At 49.0% G+C, this 26,010-nt stretch overlaps 1 protein-coding gene across 2 annotated transcripts in view; it reads left to right on the top strand.

Annotated features, from left to right (window-relative positions):
- Positions 1-26,010, top strand: part of ASTN1 (astrotactin 1) — a 310,433-nt gene that overhangs the window by 130,972 nt on the left and 153,451 nt on the right. The window contains exons 3-7 of one of the 2 annotated variants that reach the window (XM_032838732.1): positions 11,277-11,670; positions 13,326-13,472; positions 14,521-14,628; positions 19,085-19,234; positions 20,334-20,501. In XM_032838732.1, the coding sequence (XP_032694623.1) occupies positions 11,277-11,670; positions 13,326-13,472; positions 14,521-14,628; positions 19,085-19,234; positions 20,334-20,501 (967 nt within the window). Of the gene's footprint in view, positions 1-11,276; positions 11,671-13,325; positions 13,473-14,520; positions 14,629-19,084; positions 19,235-20,333; positions 20,526-26,010 lie in introns of both variants that reach the window. The other variant, XM_032838731.1, reaches the window with a different exon arrangement.

The following is a 26,010-nucleotide window of genomic DNA, read 5'->3' as shown; positions in this document are numbered from 1 at the left end:
AAAGCAGAAGAACAAAGCCAACATCACACAGAGCTGGGTGGGTGGGATGCCAGGGAGGGTCGGAGGCAGATCAGGGCAACTTTTTTTTTTTTTTTCTTAATTAATCATGGGAAGCATTTGAAGACTTTACAATGGCTTTGCCTGCAAAAATGGAATTAGCCAAAGACAATATGCGGCTGATGCTGGAACTGGTAGTTGAAGGAAGGCTGCCCTCATGAGAACATCGGTGTCTCATCCAGAGATTGCCTTCACAGACCAGGCCTCTTCTCCAGATTTTGTGTATGATTAGTTCCAGGGAAAAATTGAATTAAAATAATTTTTTAAGAGGAAGGAATAAGAGCCATGGCACTTAGTCCATGGCCCAAGAAGAGACTCTTCTGACTGTCAGTCATCCCTCTCCCTCCCCTCTTTGATACCAGACAAAGCTTGTTGGCAAGAGCGGGAGGTTTGGAAGATATCTTGGCATAGGACACGCTAATTGTGTTTGTACATCAGCGTCTCTGCTCTCCTTAATCCCTCCGCATGTTCCCTTTGCTACAGTTCTTCAGCTTTAATATGCATCTTCCTTGGATGCCAAGATTGAGTCATGGCTGGAGCATTACAAGAGAAGTGGCTATGGGTGCCCATTGTTCTCCTCTGCATTGTAGGTCAAGTCAGTTCCAAGGGAGAGGTCCTTTAGGAGCAGAAAGCTGTGTATAACAGTTCTGCTAATTCCTGGATTTGACTAACTTTGAATGACTTGCATTGGAAGTGACCGTTATCATCCTTGGAGTTTTATTTTATTTTATTTTTAAATATTTTGTTTATTTATTTGACAGACAGAGATCACAAGCAGGCAGAGAGAGAGAGAGAGAGAGAAGCAGGCTCCCTGCTGAGCAGAGAGCCTGAGCGGGGCTCGATCCCAGGACCCCGGGATCATGACCCGAGCCGAAGGCAGAGGCTTAACCCACTGAGCCACCCAGGCGCCCCTCATTCTTGGAGTTTTAATGCAAGACGTGACCTGTAGGCATTCTCTAGATATGTGGCCAGCCATCTTTCAGGTGACCCGACTGTGACCAGTTCCTAGCTTCCCTGAATGTGTTCAAGTCTAACATTTCCTTCCCAGTCTGTTTTCTCCATGTGCTGCTCTCTTGTGGAAAACATCCACCACTCTTCTTAGCTTTCTGTGCCCAGAATAAGGGCTTCCAGATGGAGAAGACACGGAAGTCTATGTGCATGTGTAGTAGACTGTGCTCAAGGAAATGCTCGAGCATCTGTACCTGCCAACCCTGAAGACAGTTGATTTCGCTTAGAAAACCTCTACCCAAGGACAAGTATCTCCACAGATTTTCCCTGCCTGTGTCAGAATGACAGCCTGAAAAATGGCCACCATTGGCACAATTAAATTACTGCTTGAGATTATGCATTTGGCTAACCCAGGGATCAAGCTTAACTGAGGAGGATTAGGGACATCCAGGGCAGACCGTGTAGACAGTACTCAGTGTAGACATTTGGGAATCTTTACTTGTATCCTCCTAAGGATCATGTGTAAGTGCAAGGCCATACAGGGCTTAATTTAGAGAAGATGGAGGTTAGGGAATTGGGCCCTGGGCCCAGGCCCAGTGGCAGGCCCCTTTCTACTTAACCAGGTCATAAACATCATTAAGATCAGTGGTTGAGTCTTGATTTGGTTCCTACTAACCACCACATAAACCTGAGCAAGTTACTTACCCTCCGATCTCCTGTTTCTCATCGAAAAATGGAAATAGTAATTTCAACTACTTACATTCATTAGTAGGATTAAACAAAATTATGTAATTCACCAGGTGCTGTGTTTGGCACATGGTAAATACGAATGGTGGGTATTAATCCTACTTTGTTGCACCGATACCGTAGGAATAAGGCAGTGTGTCCACAGAGTTACAAAATAAGTCAGGAATTCAGGTGGCGGAGATTAAGCATGTATAAATGGATTGCTCTAAGAAGCTGAGAAATGCTTTCATGGTGCTTTGTAGCCTTTGAGATCTCCACAAAACTCTCCCCCAGCACTGTAGGGTTGTCATCTCTCCCAGTGTGGACACTGCACCATTGGAGATTCCATCGTGGGGAGGAAGCTGGGCCCAGCTCCTGAAGACTTGACTGGACTCTGGCACACCAGACCTCATGGCAATTATGATAGAGTTGTGCCTTTCTGTGTGGGCAGGAATACGATCAGGGCCCATACCCAACATGAAGGGGCTTCTGCCGGTCCCCTGTCTAGCAAGCATCTCTGAATAGCACAGCCTTTAAAGATCCATCTCATTTTGGGGGGTTCGGGGCAGAGAGGAAAGAAACCTTTTGAAGCTCCACTGGTTCAGAAAATGACATGTACCAAATTCAGGGAAATCTTGACATCTCGATTCTCTCACCCTTCTGTCCCCCACTTTTTTCCCATCTGAAGTCACTGGAGTCCTGACAGGTCGTTGGAGTCCCCACAGTGACTGGTGTTTAATATTTTCATTTGTTTAGCCCCAGCTACTGCCCACAGAGCTATTAGGTCTTTGAGACCTCTCACCTCCCCTTGGGCTGGGCTGCCTGACTTTGGGGAGATGGGAGGAAGAGGAGTTTAACAACTCCATTATTTTCAGAGAGAAAGAGGGTTAAAGTCTCATGGTCATTAGCATATACTGTGCCAGCTGCCTCTTCTGTTACTTGTTCAATAATTCCCTTAATGTTTGGTCCTAATGGAGCAGATTATTGTTATTATTTTATTTCATCAAGATCACCTACTGCATAAAAACAAAGAGGAAAGGAGGAAAGGAACGTGGCCAAGAATAAGCATTGAGCATTATCCAGCTGGAGATATTTATTCATTGGCTTCATGCTTGGCTTGTGAAGCTTTGAAGGGCTGGTGCACATAGCCCATGGAGGGAGCCTGTCTCACGCGGCTCTGCCCATGGGTTGCTGAGACAGCGACCTGGAGTGCTTTTGCTTCTCTGTGGACCCTTTTATCTCCCAGCCTGCCTGTGGGGCACAGTGCACACATTTGGGCACGTGTGTGCATGCACACACCCACACGCACGGGTTACATGTGGGGCCAGCCTCTTAACGTAACACTGATTCTTTGCCCTGTATCCTGATTCCTCCCAGCTGTCCCACTCTGCAGAGATCTAAGCAAGTCTTTGGAATTAGGGGATCCATGAGGGTAGCCTTGGACGGGGAACACCCCGCCTATAGCAAGCTGCTTCTGTCTCCACGCCTCCCCCAATGGCACCGGCATTGACATTGGCATTAAGGCAAACAATGGGCCCAGCTGAAGCCGCGGAGCATCAGAGAGCTCTGAGCTCCTTATGAACAAATGCACTCTTTCTTTCGCTTTGGGACAGCAGAGTCAAGGTTCTGAGGCAAGAAAAGCTCCCAAGAACCAAAAAGGCAGCTCTATAAAAAGAACCTGAAAGAGGACAACTTGAAACAGCCCAGGCCAACTCCAGCATGCTCGCCTCCAGCCTCCTTCCCCGCAGAGCTTTAGGCTCTCTTTAATGAAACTCCTGAAGGCTCCTCAAGACACTGAAGACGAACTTCCCAGATTAAAGAAGAACGATGGTGACCAAACCTAATAGAATTAAAACGTTTAGACCTGGGAGACAAAAACAAAAAATAAAAAGCTATAAAGGTGCGTCTCCTCCTGAGAAGAACTTTGTTCATAGCATCTTCCGGTGGAAAGGGCCTTCAGATACGAGCCTGCCTAATCTAGAAGACGCTTAGTCTTAGAGTTTGTCTCTTCTTATGGAAGGCTGTCTTTACCCCGCCACCCCAAATGGCATTTTAATGAGAGAAGTTCACTTATTTCTTCCCTGAGCTTTGGGTACTTGCACCTGGAAACTTGGGGAAGGGGTCCTGACACATCTCACGGCAGCAGGCTAACATATTATCATTGCCCCGGCGAGAGGCTGACAAGGGAGGGCAGGCCTGTCCCCTGCCAGTGGGATGTGCAATTCACGTCAGAAGCCCCAGAGGACATATTGAGGCCTCTTAATTAACGTGGTGGCCTGTGGCAACTGGAAAGCATTTCCACACGATTAAAGACTTCAGAAAACCCCCAAGGGGAGGTAATGTTCCTAATAATTTATAAATTGAACTCGCTACTTAATATGCTTCACATGTTTCTCTTGTCTTCCATTTGGGAAGGAGATGGGCAGGGGATAATGGATTTCTATTCACTGACCACCACAGAAAAGACAATCTGCCAGCAGAGCAAACCAAGGGGCCTTCTCTTCTAGTTTTGGTGACTCCTTCTGGCAGGAAGGGGATCCTCAAGGTCAAGAACATGTTACTACAGTTTTGATGACATCACCTCATTTTAAAGGCCTTCTTGTGGCTTTGGAGCCCCCTCTCAGGGACGCCGTTGGCTAGCTGGCATTGACAGCCCATCTCCGAAGGATCAGCTCCTACTTCCTTGGTCTGTAGTCACCAGCTTTACAGCTCCGGAAGAGCTCACAGGCATTTTCTCCACAAGTAGTTTACCTCTGAGAGCCAGTTCCAGTTTGGCAGGGATCATATGAACAACCAGAAAATTGTCAAGTTGGAAGAGTCAACTCATTTCTTTCAGTCATTTCATTTGCTAAATGAAAGCCTGGGGAAGGTTCGAAGAAGTTATGCAACGTGAGGGATGCTTGGGTGTCTCAGTCGGTTAGGCGGCTGCCTTCGGCTCAGGTCATGATCCTGAAGTCCCAGGATAGACCCCTGCTCAGTGGGGAGTCTGCTTCTCCCTCCGCCCCTCCCCCCACTTGCGTGCATGCGTGCGCACTCTTTCAAATAAATAAATAAAATCTTTAAAAAAAAATGTTGGGCAACTTGCACGGAGTCCTTTAGCTGGCTAGCCCTGCTGTTTTGTTGGTGGCCTCTATGCTCTTCGTAACCTAGGTCTAGGTTTCCAGTGGGCTCTGAAACACAGGGTCAGAGGAGTCCTTGAAAAGTCATCTATATACCTCACCCGTTTTCTGCCCCTGGAACATTTGGATCTAGATTAGAGCATGACCGGAGATGCCATGTGGGCTTGCACAGTTTTTCTCCTCTTGGTCTGTCCCCCTTGAAAGCCAGAGATAGATGTAAGTGATCACTGTCATCTACGGGAGAGGGGCTTTGCCCCAGACCCTCAGGTATTGTTACTGGGTGAACGTAGGAGACACGCACCACCAAACTTGTCTTATTCCATTCTTATTTTCTAACCACCATTTAATTCCTTGAGGATTATAATTTGAATTCAGTGTGTCCAGTTGCCTTGAGGGATAATTAATTATGTCTCGGACTCAGTCTTCTGGTTACTCCTAGGGAGAAATGAAGCCTTGAAATGTGAACTGATTTATTGGCTGCAGTCCCTTGACAGATGGTAGCTGGAAACATAATCTCAGCTTTTCCGTCTCTCTGCCAAGGGTTCACAAAACCCAGGTGACTCTCTACACTCTGGTGACATTTGATAGAGTGACATTCTTTATTCTGGGATTTACTGATCATACGATATGGATCCAGGATGAGGGAAGGATTGCACCAGCCCCTAAGGGATTCCCTGGAGTCCTTTCTCCAGTCCAAGGTAACTTTAGCGACCACAGTTCCTCTGTCATGGGGGTAATGACGTTTCCAGCCCTTGTGATCTGTTTTCATCTTCCTTTTGTGGCTGCATTTACCTTTACAAACCAAATTACACAGGGGCACCTGGGTGGCGCAGTCATTAAGCAGCTGCCTTCGGCTCAGGTCATGATCCCAGGGTCCTGGGATGGAGCCCTGCATCGGGCTCCCTGCTCGTCGGGGAGACTGCTTCTCCCTCTCCCACTCCCCTACTGTATTCCCTCTCTCGCTGTCTCTGTCAAATAAGTTTAAAAAATCTTTAAAAAAAAATTAAAAAACCCCCACCAAATTACACAGATTATTTTCTCAAAATTGAATGTAAAGTCCATGAGATCAGGGACCATCCCTGTATGATTCACTACGGTATCTCCATCACAGCGATCACTAGAAACACGCCTTCCCCAAGTGAGTATGTACTTCAACAATTGAGTAATGAATTGAATGGATGAGTTATGTAAGCAACTGACTTGAATAAGCTTTGCTGGCAAGCGCATAGAAGATGTCTGTATTGAAATACATTCAGGGGCGCCTGGGTGGCTCAGTGGATTAAGCCTCTGCCTTCGGCTCGGGTCGTGGTCTCAGGGTCCTGGGATCGAGCCCCGCATCAGGCTCTCTGCTTAGCAGGGAGCCTGCTTCCCTTTCTCTCTCTGCCTGCCTCTCTGCCTACTTGTGATCTCTACCTGTCAAATAAATAAATAAAATCTTAAAAAAAAAAAAAAAGAAAGAAATACATTCACGGTTGACCTCTCCTCCCTCCCTCCCTTCCTTCCTTCTATAATTACTGAACACCTTTATGCCATGCCCCATGCTTGGCCCTGGAGCTTAGTGGCTCCTGCTTTCATGAAGTCTGTTATCCAGTAGACGAGATGGACAATTAGTTGTGGTCAGAGTGATGTGGAGGGTTCTGTGGGTAGGTCAGTGAAACTAGGGAAGAATTGGCTGAGGTTATGTCACTGAACTGACTTAGAAGGACAAGAAGGAGTTGGCTCAGGGAGGGAGGTGTGACCTAGACCCAGGACAAATACATAGGTCTGATAATGAGTCAGTCTGTGGTTACCGGGCATGGTTGGGATGAGCATAAAGGGAGATCTGCTTAGAACTTTCTGTCCCTGGGCAATCACCATCACTGTTATATAAAATATTGTTACACAAAGATTTCAAAATCTGCAAATGGTCTGACAAAACTCATACTATTCTCTCAGGTAAGTGCTGAAAATGTCAGTTTCGTAATAAAATAAAAGCTGATTTCATTTTTTTTTTATCTCTATTAGAGCCAGTAGAAATGATTTATTGATTTTTAAAGAAAAAAATATTTTTAAATGCCACTTTTTTTGGCATGCAACTTGTTTATGGATGTGGAGGTCTCATATACCCCAGACGTGCTTCTGGTTATTAAATGTTAACAGTTTTGAGGAAAATCAATAGAATAATCAGAAAACTCATGAAAAAGATGAATAAAGAACAAAACAATTCCATACCCTGCAGTAATTGTTATTTGTTTTTGAATATTCTAAGTTTGTGACTCATTAACTTGCCATTGGGTCCACATGTATCCTAATGATTTTGCTTTGAATGCCATAGAATTTTGTTTTGTTTTGTTTTGAATGCCACAGAAGTTGAAGCTAACACACATAAATGAAGATCACCTTCTCAGCGCCGCTCAGGTAGAACAGAACTGCAAAAGCCAGGAGTGCCTGCGGTCACCTCCTGCCTGCTTTCTGTAAGGCCCCCTGTAGCAGCCATGCTTGTCTGTGTGTTCCTGCACACTTCCCTGGCTGCAAGTCTGGCTGGACTGGAAGGCTTGGAGAATGTTTGTTCCTCGCACCCAACTTTATCCCATCAGACAAAGCAAGATGTGTGCAGCTTACCTTTCCCTTTTTGACTTGGTTATCAGGAAGCTCCTCGGTGTAGCTCTTTCCGTTTCAACTGCCACCTACTTGTTGCATGAGATCATTTGCCAGAAAAACAGTAGATCCTCTCTGACTTAAATGGAAGCCGCATAAAATTCTCTGCGGAAGTAGAGTGGTTAGAAATCATGCAAGATCAAAGAACCGTGGTTTATCACAGGGATGGAAAAGCAATCGAACATGAGCACTAGATTTCCACGTCCTCGCTATCGCAGGAAAGTTGTCAAGGTGGCTGCATGTATGCATTCTCCTAGGGTGGCAGAGGGTTTCTCCCTACTCCTTCCTACCGAGGACCCTCTCACCGGACAGAGCAGACAAGCAAGTTCGCAGGGATTTCTGTGTAGTGATTTTACAGATTACTATTATTATTACAAAATGTGACGAAATCATATTCCATGTTAGTATCTTGTAACATATATGTGATCGTTTACATAATAATCCTCAGTAAATCATTGTTGAGTGTTGTGACACCTGCCGCCGCTCTGGGTTATAGAAGCGGAGAACCCGTACCGCAGCTCGAATGCCTGAGGATCTCCTCCTCTTTGCTGTGTCTGTGCTGAACTTCCTGTGGGGGCTGGAGCTCATTACCAGTAACCGATTAAGAAAGACCCAAGGTTGTTGGGAGTCACTGAGTCTAAGCAGGGGAAATGTTTCAATAAAGCGAGGTTATCGGTGCTAAATACACTGGCTTCGCCAATTGAACACTGGGGTTCTAGATCCCTATAAGTTGCTATTTTAAAATAAATAGATATAGGGACTCCTGGGTGGCTCAGCCGATTAAGCGGCTGCCTTCCGCTCAGGTCGTGATCCTAGAGTCCTGGGATCGAGTCCCACATTGCACTCCTTGCTCAGCAGGGAGCCTGCTACTCTTCCTGCCTGCCACGTGCTTCTCCCTCGGCCTGCCACTCCTTCTGCTTATGCTCACACTCTCTCTGATTTAAAAGTAAATAAATAAAATATTTAAAAATACATAGATCTAAAATATTCCTGATGGAATGTCTAGGACCACACAGGGTGAAGGGAAGTTTAGAAGTACCTAAGAGAGCAGTGCCACGAGGAGGGGCGGGTCTGGAACTCCTTTGCACTACCTGCTTCTATGGTTTCTCTGGGCCATCGTTTCTTCATCAGAAGAGGAGGAGCTAAACCTAGAGAATTTCAACAGGTCTCACAGCTGAAAGAGAAAACAAATTTCTTTGTGGAAATTTAACTAAATTGGGATCTAATGGCATCCTTCAGGCATGTAATGATGTGTGATGCGCATTGTCTTATTTGAGCATGGAGACCTTGAAACGCGAGAGTTGTCCTTCCACTGCCAGCCAGTCTTGGGTTTGGACCCTTGGTGGCTGCTCCGCGAGAGGTCCTTTGTTTATGACGGTGCCTCTTCGGACCAACCGTCTGCTAGACGTGCCATTTGAGAAGCGAGGCTAGATGTGAGTGGGCTCGTCTGCCCTCCCCGCACCCCACCCGCTGATGATCTGTGGGACACCCCGCTCACGGGGTGGGGGGGGGTTGTGCGGGGTCACTGCAGCCCCGGTTAGGCACGGAAGCTCAGCCATGAGAAGCGTTGTGTTCCCATTCTGGAATTCGGAACTACTGTGTATTTGCTCTGTGCCCTTGAACAAGTTACTTAACTGGAACAAGTTGTTGACCCTACCTCTGCGCGGTAAAAGCCTGGAGCACTTAGAACACGTGTCTGATACATAGGAACAGCCCCAAACCGGTCAGCTGTTCTTGCTGTCTTCCTGCAAAATATGGGAATGAGCCTGCCGCCTGCCTCCGATCATAACCCTGTTGTGATCCTCTGAGGGGGACCTTGAGGGGAAGCACGGAGGGGCTCCCCGAACCCCTCTGTGTGTGCGGAAGGATGGTGTTTCAGCCATTCCTCGGAGACTGATGTTTATACTGTACTTAGAGCTCTTTAGGGAATAAAATTACCTCTCACTTTCACTAGCCTAATTCAATGTCTGACAACTTCTCTCACTCGGGAAGTTATTCTTTCTGTGTGGCTTAATTGCCTATTGTTGCAATTTCAATTTGGGGTGAAGGAAAGGATGGCGGGTCTGACTCCGAGATAAAGGGATTGCGGAGAAACAAGTGGGTTGGACGCAAGCACGGGCTCTCAGCATGCGGGTGCGGGGCTCAGGCTCGGGGGCTCAGCTGCGACACTGGGGCAGGGGGTCTGCAGGGGTGTCTGGAGGGATGGTGGGTTGCAGGGAGGTGACAGTCGGCCGTGACCTGGAATACTTGTCCCCACTCTCCCACCCACACTGCAACAGAGGCAGCTTCATACTTACGGTCTCTGCCTACTTGCATGAGAGATTTCATCAGGAGAAACAGTCCCACAGGTAAAGGAAAAATCTGAAATACCTGGAGGCCAGTGTATGTCCCCAAAAATCCACCTGACATGATCTGTCACTTGGCAACTGACTCTGTTGCTTCTTGTCTCTGTGCCTGTCTGAAAGCAACAACGTGTGTGTGTGTGTATGTGTGCGTGTGTGCAGGTGCACACACGCACACACACTGCTTCACTCATGGTGCTGGTGAGGGAGGGATGGTAAATGGGAAAATTTATTGGGAGAGGAACTTTATAAATTCAAGATGTAATTCTCACAAGACTGGAGAAAGCCCCTGTTCATGAGTTTGAGGGGATAATCTTGACCCAGCCTTGTCGGGGATGGGGGGAACCCCCTGAGAATTCATAGGAGGTTTTTCTCTCTAGCCTGGGGAATGGGGTGGCAATGACTGAAGCCCAAGTCGAGAGTAGAATTATTTGGCACAGCCCCTCCTAATGAAACAGTTTTGGAGGGAAAGTGACCAAAATAAAGGGAGTGAATACAGACCAAGCTCTGGAAGGTTTATGCCCTTGGTGTACTGGGGAGCAACGGGTGTGCAGAGACCCCCCCCAAGTCCCCCTAGATGTCAAAGTGACATGCTCAGTGTCACCAAGCATGGCATCCTGGCCTCTGTTAGACCACCAAGTGGAGTCCTGGTGTTTAGGGAGCGGCCTCAGGGGATGCCCTGGGAGGAAGAGAAGGTTCAGAAGGAAACTCTCTGCCAGCCTGACTCCAGGACATGGGTCTCAATCCCTTGCTCAAGCATGAGTGGGAGATCGATCACCCAGGACTGGCAAGTAGGAATAAGCTGTTCCCTAAAGCCATAGTGATCTAAACAGTCGTTCAGATGTTGAGGGCCCACTGCACACTTGCCTGTAAATCCCTAACGGACATTGGGTCTCTTTGGATTGGTGATGGTCTTCCCATACTCCTATGGTGACATTTAAGTCCAGGGTGAGGCCATCCCTGATTCCATGGGACACAGTCTGTTAGGCACTGTGCACCATTCCCTAACGTAGTCCTTACCACCACCTCCCCAGGCTAAGTGGCACCTTCTCCATTATACAGAGACAGACGTTGAGGTTTCAAACTGGGGGGACTCACTGATCATTGATGTAACCCTTTTCCCCTATTTCTACAACTGAAACCACACACACACACACACACACACACACATACTTCTCTTTCACATTGTTTGCTAAGGCACGAAGCAACCCTGGATCACTTAAATGAGGTACCGTCCACCCCAGTTCCATCTTTCCTCCATTTTCCTTCAACACCCGTCACCATGGACTGGCCCTTTGCTGCTGAGTGATGTGCTTGGTCTAAGTGCATCCCGCACTGGGGTGAATGGGTTAATGAGTGAGTGATGGATGGTGGTTGGGGGAGGGGCAGTGCCTCTTGGTGGGACGAGCTCAGCCCTCTTCCCACGGCTCCTGTCCTTTCTCCCCAGGGCGGCATGATTGCTCTGCTGCTGTCCATCTTGTGCCTGGTGATGATCTTGTACACTCGCCGGCGTTGGTGCAAGCGTCGCCGGGTGCCTCAGCCCCAGAAGAGTGCCAGCGCCGAGGCAGCCAACGAGATTCACTACATCCCCTCCGTGCTGATCGGCGGGCACGGACGGGAGAGTCTGCGCAATGCCCGCGTGCAGGGCCACAACTCCAGCGGCACCCTGAGCATCCGGGAGACCCCCATCCTGGACGGCTATGAATACGACATCACGGACCTGCGCCACCACCTGCAGAGGGAGTGTATGAACGGAGGGGAGGACTTTGCCAGCCAGGTCACCCGCACCCTGGACTCCCTGCAGGGCTGCAACGAGAAGGCGGGGATGGACCTCACCCCAGGTGGGCAAGTCGCTCCTCCTCTTGGGGGACTAGGGAGTGAGGAGGGAACCAGCTTCTCTACCCTGGGGGCCAGTTGTCCTGCATGATGGCATGCACCTGTGCCCTTTCCCAGGTGGGCCAGAAGGGTACACGCTTTCCTGAGACCAGGGGAGCTGTGTTCAAATGTGGGAAGTCAGAAGAACCAGTATACACTGAATCCCTCTCCACTTCCCCTTTGCACTGGAAGCAGAGATGCCTTTATATCCAACAGAAGAGTGGGTCAGGTAGAGCCTTTTCCATATATAATAGAGCAAGCCCCAGGGAAATAAGAAGCTAGCGAGAGAGATCGTGTGTGTAGGGCATTTTTGCAAGTCACATGTTTGCTTAGGTGATTTATTTATCCACTGGTGTGGAAGGGGCAGAGGTGCTGGTCTTTTCTATGACTATGAAGACCTTGGTCTGGGCTGGGAGTGGCTAGTTGTGTTGTCTAGCCCATGCCTCTGTGGTCTTCACAAGGGTCGCACTTCTTCAAAGATTAGGAATGCCGTCAGGCTGTCCGAGCCTACATGCCTTGTGTTTCTATAGAGATGCTTGGTGGAAAGGACTTGGACCTGATCGGGCTGAGCCAAACGGGGTCAACAAAATGCAGAGAGGAAATCACTGTACTTTTCTTCTACAGTGGCCCTCCTGTTTCTTTCTCTGAAATTTCCATAAATAAACAACTCCTCATAGAGAAAACCCCAAGACAGTGATCCCTCAAAAACTGCTCCATTATCTTTAAAGAAGACATTTTTCATACTGAATATTGCTGAAGATATATAGACTTTCAGTGGGGCTTGAAAAGAGGGGAAGAACATCATGGCAGTCTTCATTATGGGGAGCTTGGCTGGTCCCGTCGGTCGAACATCTGAGTCTCAGTTTCAACTCGGGTCGTGATTTCATGGGCTGTAAGATCAAGCCCCGTATCTGGCTTCATGCTCAGCAGGGAGTCTGCTTGAAGATTCTTTCCCTCTGCCCCTTCCAAACCACTCAAGTAAATAAATAAATCTTAAAAAAAAAAAAAAGTCTCCATTCTGCTTTGTATCTAGAAGAGATCCTGTATGAATAGCCCCTTCTTAATGAGATTTAAATTCTGGGAAGTCCTTGAGGATAAGAGACCTGTGGTCAAGGCCTTATATTCCCATGGCACCTGGCGTGGTGCAAAGCCCATCAGGTCCACGTGATGCTCATGGGGTTCCAAACTCTAAGGAATTCAGGGAGCAGCCAGTACTGCAAATACGAATAGTAGTGCTGTTAGACCACAGGGAACGGTGTGGACTGGAATGGAAGAGGGAGAGGGCGTTTTCTGCTTGAATGCACTCAAATTCAGCTTCTTTTGAAAACTCTGTGCCACCCTGGAGAAAGGAATCCGTTGTCTGTCTCTTGCCAGTGGGCCACATGCGGTGACCCCAATCAATTCAGAATCAGTGGACTTGGGTTTTTGGTTGTCATCTCTCTCCTTTTCTCCTCCCTCAGTTTTGCAGCCCTGCAGAAATCAGAGGTGTGTTTAGTCTCTGCCAGTCTCTCACTTTAAAGGTTCCTTATTTCAGTTCTGTGAAACTCAGGCAGCTTTCCGTGCTCCCGCTTTCTTCTAGCCTTTTCTCTGAAAGCATTTGCCTTGACTTCTCCTTCTGCAGGAAGCGACAATGCCAAGCTGTCGCTGATGAACAAGTACAAGGATAACATCATCGCCACCAGCCCCGTGGACTCCAACCACCAGCAAGCCACTCTGCTCTCGCACACCTCCAGCAGCCAGAGAAAGCGCATCAACAACAAGGCGAGAGGTATCTGCGTCTGATGGCCGGGCTTGCGGGTGATGGATTCCTTAACATCGGTAGAGGCAGGACCACTCATAGGTTGGGCCCCCAACTCTCAGGCATGGCTAGAGGGTGTGTGTTTGGGCCCAGTCTTTCTGGAAGCCTGTTGAGTGTTACTTAGCCAAAGAAACTTCAATGCACAAACCTTCTAACCAGGTAATTTCATAAACAAGGCATTTATCCTTAGGAAATAATTGGACGAGTGCACAGAGCTGTGCACAAAGGCTGTTCATCACAACATTGTTTAAAAGAGCGAAAAATTGGAAATAGCTTAAGTGTCCATCAATAGGGAATCAGTTAACTACCTGCACATCTGTCTGTTGTCCGGCGGCTTCTCATGTGGTCATTTAGGATGATAAGATAGATCCATATTTGTTCATATGGAAAGTTGCGCACCCATTTATTAAATGGGGGAAAAAAACCCCAAGACTATAAAATGGAAGGTACAGCAAAATGCCATTTGTAAGGGGAGATTAAAAAGCCTTTATCTACTTCTGTGTCAGAAAAAGACAGAGAGCATATACGTCAAGTGTGAATGGAGTTTTTCTCTGATTGACAGGCTTTAGAGGACATCGGGGTTGTTCCCTGTGCACATTTCTGTGCATTCTCTTTATTATTTTTTCCCTCTTCTCCCCACTGAATGTATATTAATTCTAGGACCAGAGAAAAGCAAAAATATAACATCTGAACTCTCGAGGAGGGAAGTTTCCCTTCCATCCCTTCCCACCCACCACCCTCGAAGGTCCTCTCGGGCAGTCCTGCTGGGAGGGGCCCATCTCGGGGTGGGGGTGAGCCCGGGCTGTGTGGGGGTGGGCGCCAGTGACCACTGTCATGAGAAAATCCACTTCTTCAATCAGTCTGTGTATCCGAAAGCTCCAGGGTCCGTGCCTCCTCCCAAATTGTCGGTCAACCTGCTCTTGTTTTTATCGATTTTTCTCCTGAACTTGCCCAGTGATTTGGTGTCACAAAGGAAAAACTGAAGATGTCGACTGTGCTGTGCTTCTTTTCATTACAGCTGGTTCTGCCTTCCTGAGCCCTGAAGGGGATTCTGGCACTGAGACAGAAAACGACCCCCAGCTGACCTTCTACACCGACCCCTCGCGGAGCCGGAGACGCAGCCGAGGTGGGAAGGTTGGAGGGGTACAGCGGGTGGCGGGGCTCCGGGCAGGGGAGCTGAGGAGCTGCAGAGGGGCTGGGTCGGGCTGGGGGCTATGTGGACCGAAGCCAGTTTCTGCAGGAAGCATGCCTTGGACCACAGCTGGTGTTTCCTCCTTAAGGAAGAAAGAAGAGCCTAGAGTGGAAAATTTCCGAGAATCATCTCTCCCAGATAATGGCACTCTCAAACAAGTTTTCAAGTTGTTTGAAAGGCTATTTCTTGGTCAGAAGACTCTCAATTCCTTCTGGAAGCCTCAGGAGTCATATTTTGCTGTTTAGACACAGGAAATAAAGTTGATAAAGTGTGTTGTATGTGAAAATGTGGACGGTATATGTCCCCTTGCTTACCTGGCCACACGGGCCATTGGGGTTGGGGAGGCAGTGGTTGGGGGGCAGGGTCGCCGAGGAATGATCTGTGATCTGTCTGTAACGGTATTTGGCCTTTCGTCCCCTCCCCGGTGGAATCATGGGACCCCCAAGCCTCCAAGTGCCCTCCTTTCTCCCGGCATAGTCCTGGGGAGCTCACACACTCTCTCAGCCCTGTTAGTGCTGTCCTCCCACACAGATGCTCCCTGGGCCCCTGCTCTTGTGTCACGTGTGGCTGTGGCAATGAGGTGCCACTGCCCGTGGCCTTGCTGGGAGCACTGTTGTCACTGAGGGAAGTCTGGGTTCAACAGGCTTCTCTGTTTACTTGCTGTGTGATATTGGAGGAGAACAACAGCTTCTCTGAGCCGGATTCCTCATATACAAAGCGTGTTAACAATACCTCACACACTGGGCTCCGATCAGCATTTAATTCTATTAAAATGGGCTCTTTGGGTGACTGGCGGAGCTCTGTGCAGCCGTCATTGTCATTGCTCCCAGATCTCTCTGCAGTGCAACTTCCTGCTTGTGCGACACTCCATCTTAAGGAATTTCAGACAGGGACCCACTGAGATAGAATGGAGGATGTTTGAGCGGCCTCCCCTTGTGTTAAACCCAATGGCAGTTTCCCCAACCCATCATCAACCAATGCCCCCCCACCCAAAGACATTTACATTTTGGCTCTCTCCTACCTCTACTCGGGTTCCTTCCACACTGAGGGCATTCTTCCCAGAGATTGGGAGCAGCCCTTTTAATGCCTCAGTTGCAGCTTCTCTAAGCTTTGCTACTATCAGGACAAAAGTCCTTCCCACCATTTTCCTCAAGAGATCAGTGGGGCTCTGGGCAGCCTAACGTCTGATGCCCCAGTATCCCTGAGGGGAGAATGTGGATCCTTGATCCTCTTTAGCTATTAATATACAGCAGATAGTGAACCTTGGCCCATCTGACCCTGAACAGGGCGTGTTCTGCTTTAATAAAATCCTGTTTAAGAAGAGCCATAGTAATGAATTAGAATGAGTTTCTTTGCAGCATCAAATTGTTCCTTTAAAATACCAAGCTTTCCTAGTCCATCAACTGTTTATTGCTATCAAGTAGACTGTAAGCTTCTTAGGGATGGGCATATCTAATTTACTTTTCCAAAGTGCCCAGCGAAGGATTTTGCCTATAATAGATGCTTGTAAGTGTTTGTTGAATTGAACTGAATACATCAATCAGGCCAGCAAATTTTATAACTCACCTGCCATAGGTCAGGCTTTGTGATGGGAGGTAGAAACATGGAAACATGGCACGGTGATAAGCCCTAATTTAATATTATAAATAAAGTAAAATGAGTACTCAGAGGACAGAACAGATCATTCTACCTGGCAGCAATAGGAGACAAAGAAGGAGAAAATAATTAGACCTGGGTTATATACAGCATATAGAATTTATTGAAAACGCAGAATCTAGGGTAAGGACAACCTAGTAAGGAAAACGGCATCTAGAAAGCCTGGAAGGCACAAAAGAACATGGTATTTTTAAGCACGTGAAAGCAGTTCTGTATGGCAGGTGTAAGAACACAGGCCACAGGGTAGTGGGGACGGGGCTGGATACCAGGCCAGATCCCCCAGGATTGCACCTGTGCCATGAGTTTGCACTTGGTCCTGTAGGTCACAGGGAACCACTGGACGTTTTGAAGCCAGGTAGAGATGCTGGATGATGGTTCGATGGTACAGAAGGACCAGGGAGGCGAGAAGATGAGTAGCAAGTCACTGCAATCACGTGAGAGCAGCAGCAAGTGCCTGTAAACAGTGACAACACCGTGTGATAAAAGCTTTAACAGCAGGGTGCTCCCAGGGCTAGAGGAGCAGCAGGGGATGAGTGAGAATCTGCTTTCAAAGGTTTCAGGGAAGTGTTTACAAGGAGATGCTGTTGGAGCGGAGACTTGAAGAGTAGGTGTATACCAGGCTGACAAGGTGACAAAATGGCATTCTGCGGAGGAGGAAATGATATGTGCAAAGTCACAGAGACATAAACGATAATGGTCTAGTGAGATAGTGGGAAGGTTTACTAGAATGAAGCCTACGGTGCAGGTTTGCAGTTTGCTTAGGAAATAAGGCCAGATGAGCAGGAGACAGCATGCGCCTTGACCGGAGGACTTGGACCTAACCCTTCAGTTGGCGCCCCTGGAGGCTTTTCAAGATCGTCTCACTGGTCCACTCAGCTTTGCAAAGGGCGCCTCTGGGGAGGCAAGGGTGGGGGAGGTTGAGGCAGGGAGACTGGGCACATGGCTCTTGCTGCTGTCCAGGTGTGCGATGCTGGGCTCGGGTCAGGATGGAGAGAATGAAGGCAAGGGAGACTCTGGACCCAAGATGGAAACATATTTAATGGTATCGGAGGAGGGGGAGGGCGTGGCCTATAGAGCCGAGGGTGGGGTCAGACAAGGTGGAGTCTCAGGGCGCATTCTGCAGGTGGTGGAAATCAAAGGAAGAGGGAGGGCCCAGCTTCTCATTCCAGTGCCTGGGGGATGAGCTTGGTTGGTGGCAGATCTCTTGCTGCTCAGGGCCAGTTTGGGCTGGAGGTAGAGATTTTAAGTGTGGGAAGATCGACCCCTTGGTGAAAGGCTCCTAAGATTAAAAGAATATCTCTAGGTAGCAAGGGACAGGGGATCCAGAGGCTGCCTGCCACTCTGTGGTGTCCCATCCCAGCTCCTGCCAGCACACCCACTCAGAGCACCTGCTGCCCTAACGGACAGGTGCAGACCCAGACCTTCCCTGCGGTCCTGAGAACAGCCCTTCCAAAGATTCCCCAGGCCCAGAGATTGAGTAGTGCCTCGTCTGGGGGATGGTGCCCCAGCCGGACCCCTGCCTCTGTCCTGGCTCCTTAGCAGCAGCTTGTCCCTGGATGTGCCCTGTCGCCTCTCTGACGGTCTCTCTGTGGAAGCTGCCTCATCAGACCATGGTCCTCTTTAAGTGACATGAGCCATGTAAAGCCCGCACACTGGCGCCTGATGCAGAATTATGCTTTGTAAATTTTTACTGTCACTGTGAGGTTGATCTCTGTGAGACTTATTTTCCTTACCTGTGAAGTGGGTAGTTACTGTCCGGACTCCTAGATTTATTCTAAGGAAGCAAATAATAAAAGTAAAATAAGGTGTGCAAAGCATTTTACCTGCTGTCTGACATAATAGATGTCTTTTATTTCTATCAGTCATAAATGCCAACACAGGCCAAACCATTAGAAAATGACAAAGGACACATTCTGTTGGCCACTTGCCTTGCTTTCTTACTTTCCCACATCTGTTCTGCCTCCGCGTGAAACATCCCTCTTATTACTACCATTTTATCCTCTGCACAAAAACCAAAAACAAAGACACACCAGGAAAACCTTCCTTCCTATTCCTGTCCGCAAACGCCTGCAAGTGCCTTCTCGGCTTCCTTCTTTGCTCACTAGGCTGCCATTTATAATGTCACCCCAGTCACTGCTGGACTGGGGGGACCCTTCAGGCATGACAACATCCTCTACACATACAGAGCAGACTTTCCTCATTCCCGGTTCTCTAGACAGAGATTGACCTGTAGGACTCCCACCCACAGAGTTTGGGAAGTTCCTCAAGAGGCAGTTGGAGAAGTAGTCTGAGCCCTGGGAGGAAGGAGCGGGTTTGTGAGAGCGCCCTCTGTGAGAAGCGGTGAGAAGTGCAGAGACTTCTAGAACGAGGTGGAAGCATCCTTACCACCCTTGGGCAAGAGGTTGGAGCTCAGTCAGGTGGGTAGCAGGGGAGAATGCCCTCCTTTATGATTTCTTTGTGAACCTGTCCCAGGAAAAGCGTGGAGAACTTGCACACAACTGATCGTTGTTGACCCCGAGGGCCATTAGCATGCTAAGCCCCTCTGACTAGAGCTGACAACACGGTGTTCCATGAGGATGAAGCTCATTGGGGTTGTGAGCTGAAACATTCTTTGCCTGGACTAGGTTTGCCCACTGCCTCCCTCCTTCTGCTGGGTTGGGCAGCAGAAGGCCATACTGGCCTCCCACTGCCAAGATTCTTACCACTGTGTGTCTTGCTTGTATCTTGCTTCCAGTGGGCTCTCCCAGAAGTCCTGTGAATAAGACCACCTTGACGCTGATCAGCATCACCAGCTGTGTGATTGGCCTCGTGTGCTCCTCTCACGTCAGCTGTCCCCTCGTTGTCAAAATCACCCTGCATGTTCCCGAGCACCTGATCGCCGATGGTAAGCTCGCTTCCGAGGATGTGGCTTCCTCCCCAAAGGGGAAGTTTTCATCTTGGGCCAGGAAGATAGAGAAGCCAGGGGTCACTGTTACTTATTACTGTAAGTGAGGGAAACACAAACCCAGATAAGTAAGGCTTAGGACACATTTGGATTGCCCACTGACAAAATCAAAATTTTTAATCTTAAAAAAACAAAACAACAACAACAATAACAACACAAAAGTCAACAGATTACCTCCTCTTCTCTATGCCCACTCCAATTTCTCATTTCTGTTTGCTTTCAAATAAGCCCCTGTCTAGGTAGAGAATTACAGAGCATGCTGGATACAGGCAGATAGACACCAAGAGATTCTCTGGCTTTTGGGAAGGGAGAAGCTAACTGGGAACTTGGAAGTGTTTAAGAACCAGCCATGCTTTGGTTTTGTATGCCTGGGTGAGAAATTCCTAATTGCAGTAGCTTGCTAAAAGCCTGGAACTCTGAAGCAATAATTTCCTTTCATCCAGGGGGACCCCAGTATAATGAGGGAGTTGTACGGGTTCTGAAAGCCCTGATTTCTTGAAGCCCAGAGAACCTAATTGACTTGTTAAAGTCTCTTCTCTCCCCGCTAGAAGGCTGGAAACAGGTGGGGACTGTCCGCGCCATTAGAGGACCTGCTCTTTGATGGCAGGTCCCTGCTCCTTGGGTGAATGCCAGTGCCTGTGGCTGGGTCTGGGTCTGATGGAGTCATGCTGTGGCCGTCACAGAGTGGCTCCGCCCAATAATTCCCTGGGCCCACCCTGATAGAGATGGGATTCAGCAAGGGCAGGAGGAGGTCCAAGTGGTTGCCCAGCCTCCAACTGCTGATCCCTCGCTCCGGGGCTCATGACAGGCCAGGGCTGGTAGGTGCAATGACCTCGGGATTGGGCCAACCTGTGGAGTGTCCCTTACTCTGTCTCGAGGGACGCTGGCCCGCACGTGCTCATGCACGCACGTGTGTTGTGTGGGTGTGCGTCTGTGTGTTGTGGTGTGTGTGTTGTGTGTGTGTGTGTTGTCGTGTGTGTGTTGTGTGTGTGTGTTGTTGTGTGCATGTCCAGGCATTCCTCTTCTCTCTCTCCCGCAGGGAGCCGGTTCATCCTGTTGGAGGGGAGCCAGCTGGATGCCAGTGACTGGCTGAACCCAGCTCAAGTGGTTCTCTTCTCTCAGCAGAACTCCAGTGGGCCCTGGGCCATGGACCTCTGTGCCCGGCGGCTCCTGGACCCCTGTGAACACCAATGCGACCCCGAAACTGGTAGGCAGGAGCACCGGGCAGCGGGTAACTGTCAGAGTTTGTGCCTCTTGCAGTCACCCCCCTGGAAACCCCGACCATCTTCTCCCGATGTCTCCATTGTCTTCGGGGGCCTCGGCCGTGCAAGCTGCCAGTGTGCGGGGCTCCTGAGCCCGTTGGCTTAGAATGTGGCATCTTCAGGCAGAAAGCCTTGGAAGTACCCTATTTGTAGCCCCCATTCTGCATCCCAGACAGGCCAGTCTAGGACGATCTCCACCATCCATTTGGCATCCTGCCAGAGGATGTCAGCCGCTGGGGCTAGACCTTTTAATGCATGTTTATTGTAGAAAACTTGGAAAATTTAAGAAAGCTTATAGAAGAAAATGATAATCATCTATAATTCTCTCTCCTGGAGAAATCACTTTAAAATCATGATGTCCTCCCTTCCGATCTTTAATCTGTGCATGAGTTTGAGAGACTTACAAGCACACTACGTCCAGTAGCTCTTTCTTGAGTTTTTCACTTCACATTCTATCGTGAAAATTTTCCAGAACCGTTAAATATTCCTCAATAACATAATTTTAATGACTATTAGGTATTCCATTGTATGGCCATATCATAGCTCATTTAAATAGTTCCCTATTCGTTGACATTTAGGATGCTTTAAATTTTTAATTTTTACAAATACTACCAAAATGAATATCTTTCCACATAAATGCAGGGCACAGGTGAAGTTAATATCTTCAGAGAAATCCTAGGAGAGAGATTACTGGGGCCAAGGGGAGAGACATTGCTCAGGCTGTCATGTTATGAGATGGGGCTGGGGCTTCCCCGAGAGGGTCCACGTGTGGACAAGACACGTGTGGGGGTACGCCCTGAGCTTGTGAGCTCCACGATCCCGAGGAGTATGGGTCCCTCCTTCCAGGTTGCTGTGCACTTTCCTTGTAGAAGAGGGTTCATCTCTAACAATCTCCATCAAGATCTGGGTCTTTTAGATTCAGTAACACAGACAGATGCTTCCCAGAGCAGCGTGATGCTCCAGAATAAAGGAAGGCTTGTAATGACAGCTAAGACACCCAGGGCAAATGTTGGGAGCGGGGGGCCAATTCCTCCAGCTCTCTGTATCTCATGCACAGCCCCTTCTCCTCCACCACACACACACACACACACACACGTATATACACATACATGCACAAATGTGCACATATACACATGCATATACACACATACATAGGCACACACATGCACACACGTGCACACTTGTGCACACACAGAGTACACATGTACATACACACATACACAGTGCACACACCTACCCCTACAGGTACATTTTCTTCAGGTGCTGGGGTGGAGGGATATTAGTAACATTTGAGTCCAAGGGACAGAGCCTTGCTTCTGTTATGATGCATTGTGGTGTGCCTTTGGGAGAGTAGCGGGCAGCTACAACATCCAAAGTTCACCTTCTTAGGTCTAAGGGCTGTTGTCACCTGGACCCGTCATAGGGATTCCAGACCCCCATATGGAAGAGAAAGTATAGCATTTTAAACATCTGATGTCTAAGACTGTGCTTGCTTACTGCTCTTCCCACGCTGTCAGGCAAACACCAAATCAAACAGATGGGCTGTGCACCATGCCCAAAAGCCAGTGTGCTCGGGAGAAAGGAAAAAAGGGCTCATCTCCAAGGCAGGGCCTCTCCGTGTGCCTGAGCTGGTCTCTGGTCCCCCCTTGGTTGACTCAGAGTGGGAGATCCTGGGACAAGCTCAGTGCTTAAACTCACTTCTGAGACAAGCCTGATCCCCAGAGGGCCTTGGAAGGTTTTCCTGAGGTTTTAAAGAACAGGAAGCACTTGTGATTACATGTGGGGAGAGAAAGGATTGGTGTTTTGAGCATGGAGGGGTCTTAGAAATGATCTCCTTTAGATCAATATGTGAATTGTCCCAAGAATGTACATAACTCACCTAAAGCCCCCTGGCTTCCCAAGGCATACAGTCTGTGTTCCATCCATCATGAAGTCTGAACACAGGTGGGATTATCAAGGGTTGTGTGACTTCCCCAGCCAAGTCAGATCCAACATATTTGTCCCTGAAGGCTATGGAAGCAGCCTTCAGTACTGAGCATGCTTCCCGAGCCAGGAGTTGGGGCGCCTGCTTGTCCACAGTGAAGTTCCCATCACCTGCCTCTTCAGTCTTCCCAGACATCTCGTTTCTAATTCTTGCTGAAAATGGCTCTGGGAAGCCCTCCTCTGCCAGTGGTTTCCCAGTCTCTGGGACGATTAACAAATAGCCAGCTGGAAGGCCAGGGGGGAGACCGCAGATAGGAACCCACACCCCACACCGGAGACTAAGGTGCAACATCTTCCTTTGGGGGAGCAGCCGAGGAAGGCTGCTGCGGAGACATTTATTCCCATTAATGCTGGAAATGGAAGCCCTCCCCCTCCCTACCCTGCTTTCTTCCCGCACATGGGATGATGTGGTCAGCCCACACGCTCATCACTGAGAAACTTTATCGCCTCCCACACTCCATCCCGGAGCCTTCCTCCAAAGAGCTGAGTGTGGGAATTGGCTGCAAGTCAAGCCGACGTTATTTTTGCATCCCTCCAGCTAACTCACTTGGAAATGTCATAGTGTTGGGACATGTGCTTTCCCAGCCATGCCGAGGGGTCTGCCCATATGGAGATGTGGAGCTGTGCAAGGGCACGTGTGTACTTCTTCACGCATGCGCTACACAAACACACAAACACACACGCTCATTCCCTGCAAAGGAGCGTCCTCGGGGGCCTGGAGCTATCCTCAGGCAACCTTCCAGAGGGTTCCAGAGTGAAGCGTGTATTTACTCATCACCTGCACTGTGGTCCAGAAGAGCAGCTGTGGTAGGCAGAATATTGGGTCCCTGACAGTGGGCTCCTCCTCATCCCCAGAACCTGTGAATGAGTTACGTTACCTGGCAAAGATGAATGGAGGTTGCTAAACCAGTGGCTTCAAAATGGGGAGAGTAGGGGTGACTGGGTGGCTCAATTGGTGAAGCATCTGACTCTTGGTTTCAGCTCAGGTTGTGATCTCAGGGTTGTGAGATCGAGCCCTGAGCTGGGCTCCCTGCTCAGTGGGGAGTCTGCTTGAGATTCTCTCCCTCTGCCCCTTGTCCCACTTGCTCCAGCTCTCTCTCTCTCTCTCTCTCTCAAATAAATAAGTGAATCTTTAAAAAAATAAAATGAGGAGAGTATCTTGGATCACCTAGACGGCCCCAGTACAATCACAAGGGTTCTTCAAAGTGGAAGAGGGAGGCAGAGGCAGCGGCCAGACCCTACGAGCTGAGACATGAGAAGGACTCCAGCAGCCACTGCCGGCTTTGAAGCTGGAGGAAGGGGGCCCGCCATAAGGAATGGGACGGCTTCCAGAAGGAAGGTGGAAAAGGCAAGGAAATGGATTCTCCACTCAAGGCTCTGAAAAGGAGCGTAGCCCTATGGACTTACTGTGTTTAGCCCTGTGAGACATATGTCAGACTTCTGACCTACAGAAATGTAAGAAAATAAATTAGTATTGTTTCAGCCACTGGGTTTGTGATCATTGTCATGGTTCCTGTGGAAACAGGAGGAGAAAAAGGGCAGAGAAAGGACAAGCGTCGTTATGCTCCTCTTTGTAGCTCCCCAGCCCTGTTTAGGGAGACCACAAAGACCCTTCAAAGACGTGTCAGGAGTCTATGGAAGAACTAGAGCTGGAGGAAGCTTGCTGATCCGTTTTCCTTCTACATTCTAGTGACACACGATTTGGGAGGGATGTGATGTAGCTAGAACTGTAAGCCTGGTGCCTGGAAGTCTTGGCCAACTGCACACTGACATTCTCCTCCCAGCTTTGTGACCTTAGGTGTGTCTCTGGCCCAGGTGGGCTAACAGCCAACCGCTGAGGTTGAATATGGCTTCGTGCCCTGGCTGAATCCAGCCAGAGATTGACTTCTCTGTGCCTTCTATGGGTTTTTCTTATGCTCGTCTGTTTGCTCACTTGCTTAGCTTTTGATGGAAACACAGACTAACCGTTTTTAGCAGCGTTTTTAACCCTCCATTCTCAGGCTTCGTTCTGCCTGTTGGGCTGCCGAGGAGGGTTCACACACCTGCTTGATTTCACAGCCCCCCCACCAGCCCTGGCCACAGACCCTCACTGCCCTTTTCAAGATATGTAGCTTTTATGGGTCTGCAAGGAGCACAGGCTCCCAAGCTAAAGCAAATTTCAGTTGCCATCCACAGAAATCACTTCTACCCCAGATCTTTCTAGAGGCCAGTCCTGGCCACAGAGAAATACATAAGATTTGGCGAGGGGCGTTGGACCAATTTTCTAGACTCAAGTCTAGCCTTCTTCCCCTTTCCTCGGTCTGAACCACTGCCTCTCTGCCTCTCTGTCTCTGTTTCTCTCGAGCTCAGTTTGGCAGGGTAGCACAGCTCCCATTTTGTACCCACTCTTTCCAGACTCCCTTTTGTGGCTCATTTAAAGCACCTTCCTTCAGGACGTACCTTGGCGTACTTCCCTCTGTCTGCCCTCCCAGAGTCATGTGGGGCTCTTTGACTCTGGGCCTGCCTCTTGCCTGATGTCTCCACAGGGAGGGAGGCCAGGCAGTTAGAGATTACCCAAGTCCAGATGTCTTCCAGAGATTTCCCTCTTTAGAGGAAGCGCAGCCCCCAATTCCATTTAATAAAAGCCAACCGCCACCTGAAGGATAGGTGTCTCGGTCTTTTGTCCCTGTCAAGTCCAGCCCAGCCGTGTCTGAGGAGCCCAGCTTCAAGGTCTTTCCTTAATCTTTTGATGAGATTTGCACCCCAGTCCCTCACCTGTGGAATGGGAAATGAGGGGAGGCACGGTGCCGTATGGGTTACTTCAAGGCGTCTGACCTTGGGTGCCAAGCACAAATCAAGGGTAGCCCTTTCCTGGCCCTCCCTGGATCACCTCCATCGTCCCTTGGTGGGCTTCTACACTCTGGCAGTGTGCTCACCCGTGCGTGTCTCCTGCAGGGCACACTCCCTCCCGCTTGGGCTCCTCTCCGTGGCCGTGACACGTCTCTCCATTGGATTCCTGCGAACACCGCCACCGAGTCGGCACGTCATGTGTTCCCCGCCATCTGTCACAGCAGATGCAGAGACTGTAACACTTCTAGCTTAGGAGGGCATCCAACACCCTTGCGGGGTCTTTAAAATTCACAGCTAACAGTCGGAGCTTGTGTTCGCACGAAACCCCTCTTAAAGTCAAGAGTTAGCATTCGGTTGCCATAGCAACTTTCCTCCTCAAGTCTGAACTCCTTTCCGTGTAGATGGCCAAACTGGTTTTGAGGAGGAAGGCAGAAGGGGGGAACGTTTGGTGGGTTCCGGAAATGAGGATCATTTGGGAGGCAGATTTTGGCTATCCTCCGCCTCTAGCCTGATATGTTTGAAAATGTCTCCGTTGCTCTGACTTTGGGCTGCACGTGACATTATACGGAGGAAAGCTTTCTCTCTTGTCAGCAGTGTCCCCACATAGTCTGAGTGATGGAACCCATAAGGAGATAATGACTT

The sequence above is a fragment of the Lontra canadensis genome, unplaced genomic scaffold (genome assembly GCF_010015895.1).
Source record: "Lontra canadensis isolate GAN:19392208 unplaced genomic scaffold, GSC_riverotter_1.0 scaffold106, whole genome shotgun sequence".
Lineage (NCBI taxonomy): Eukaryota > Metazoa > Chordata > Mammalia > Carnivora > Mustelidae > Lontra > Lontra canadensis.
This window is presented reverse-complemented; position numbering and strand designations above follow the sequence as displayed.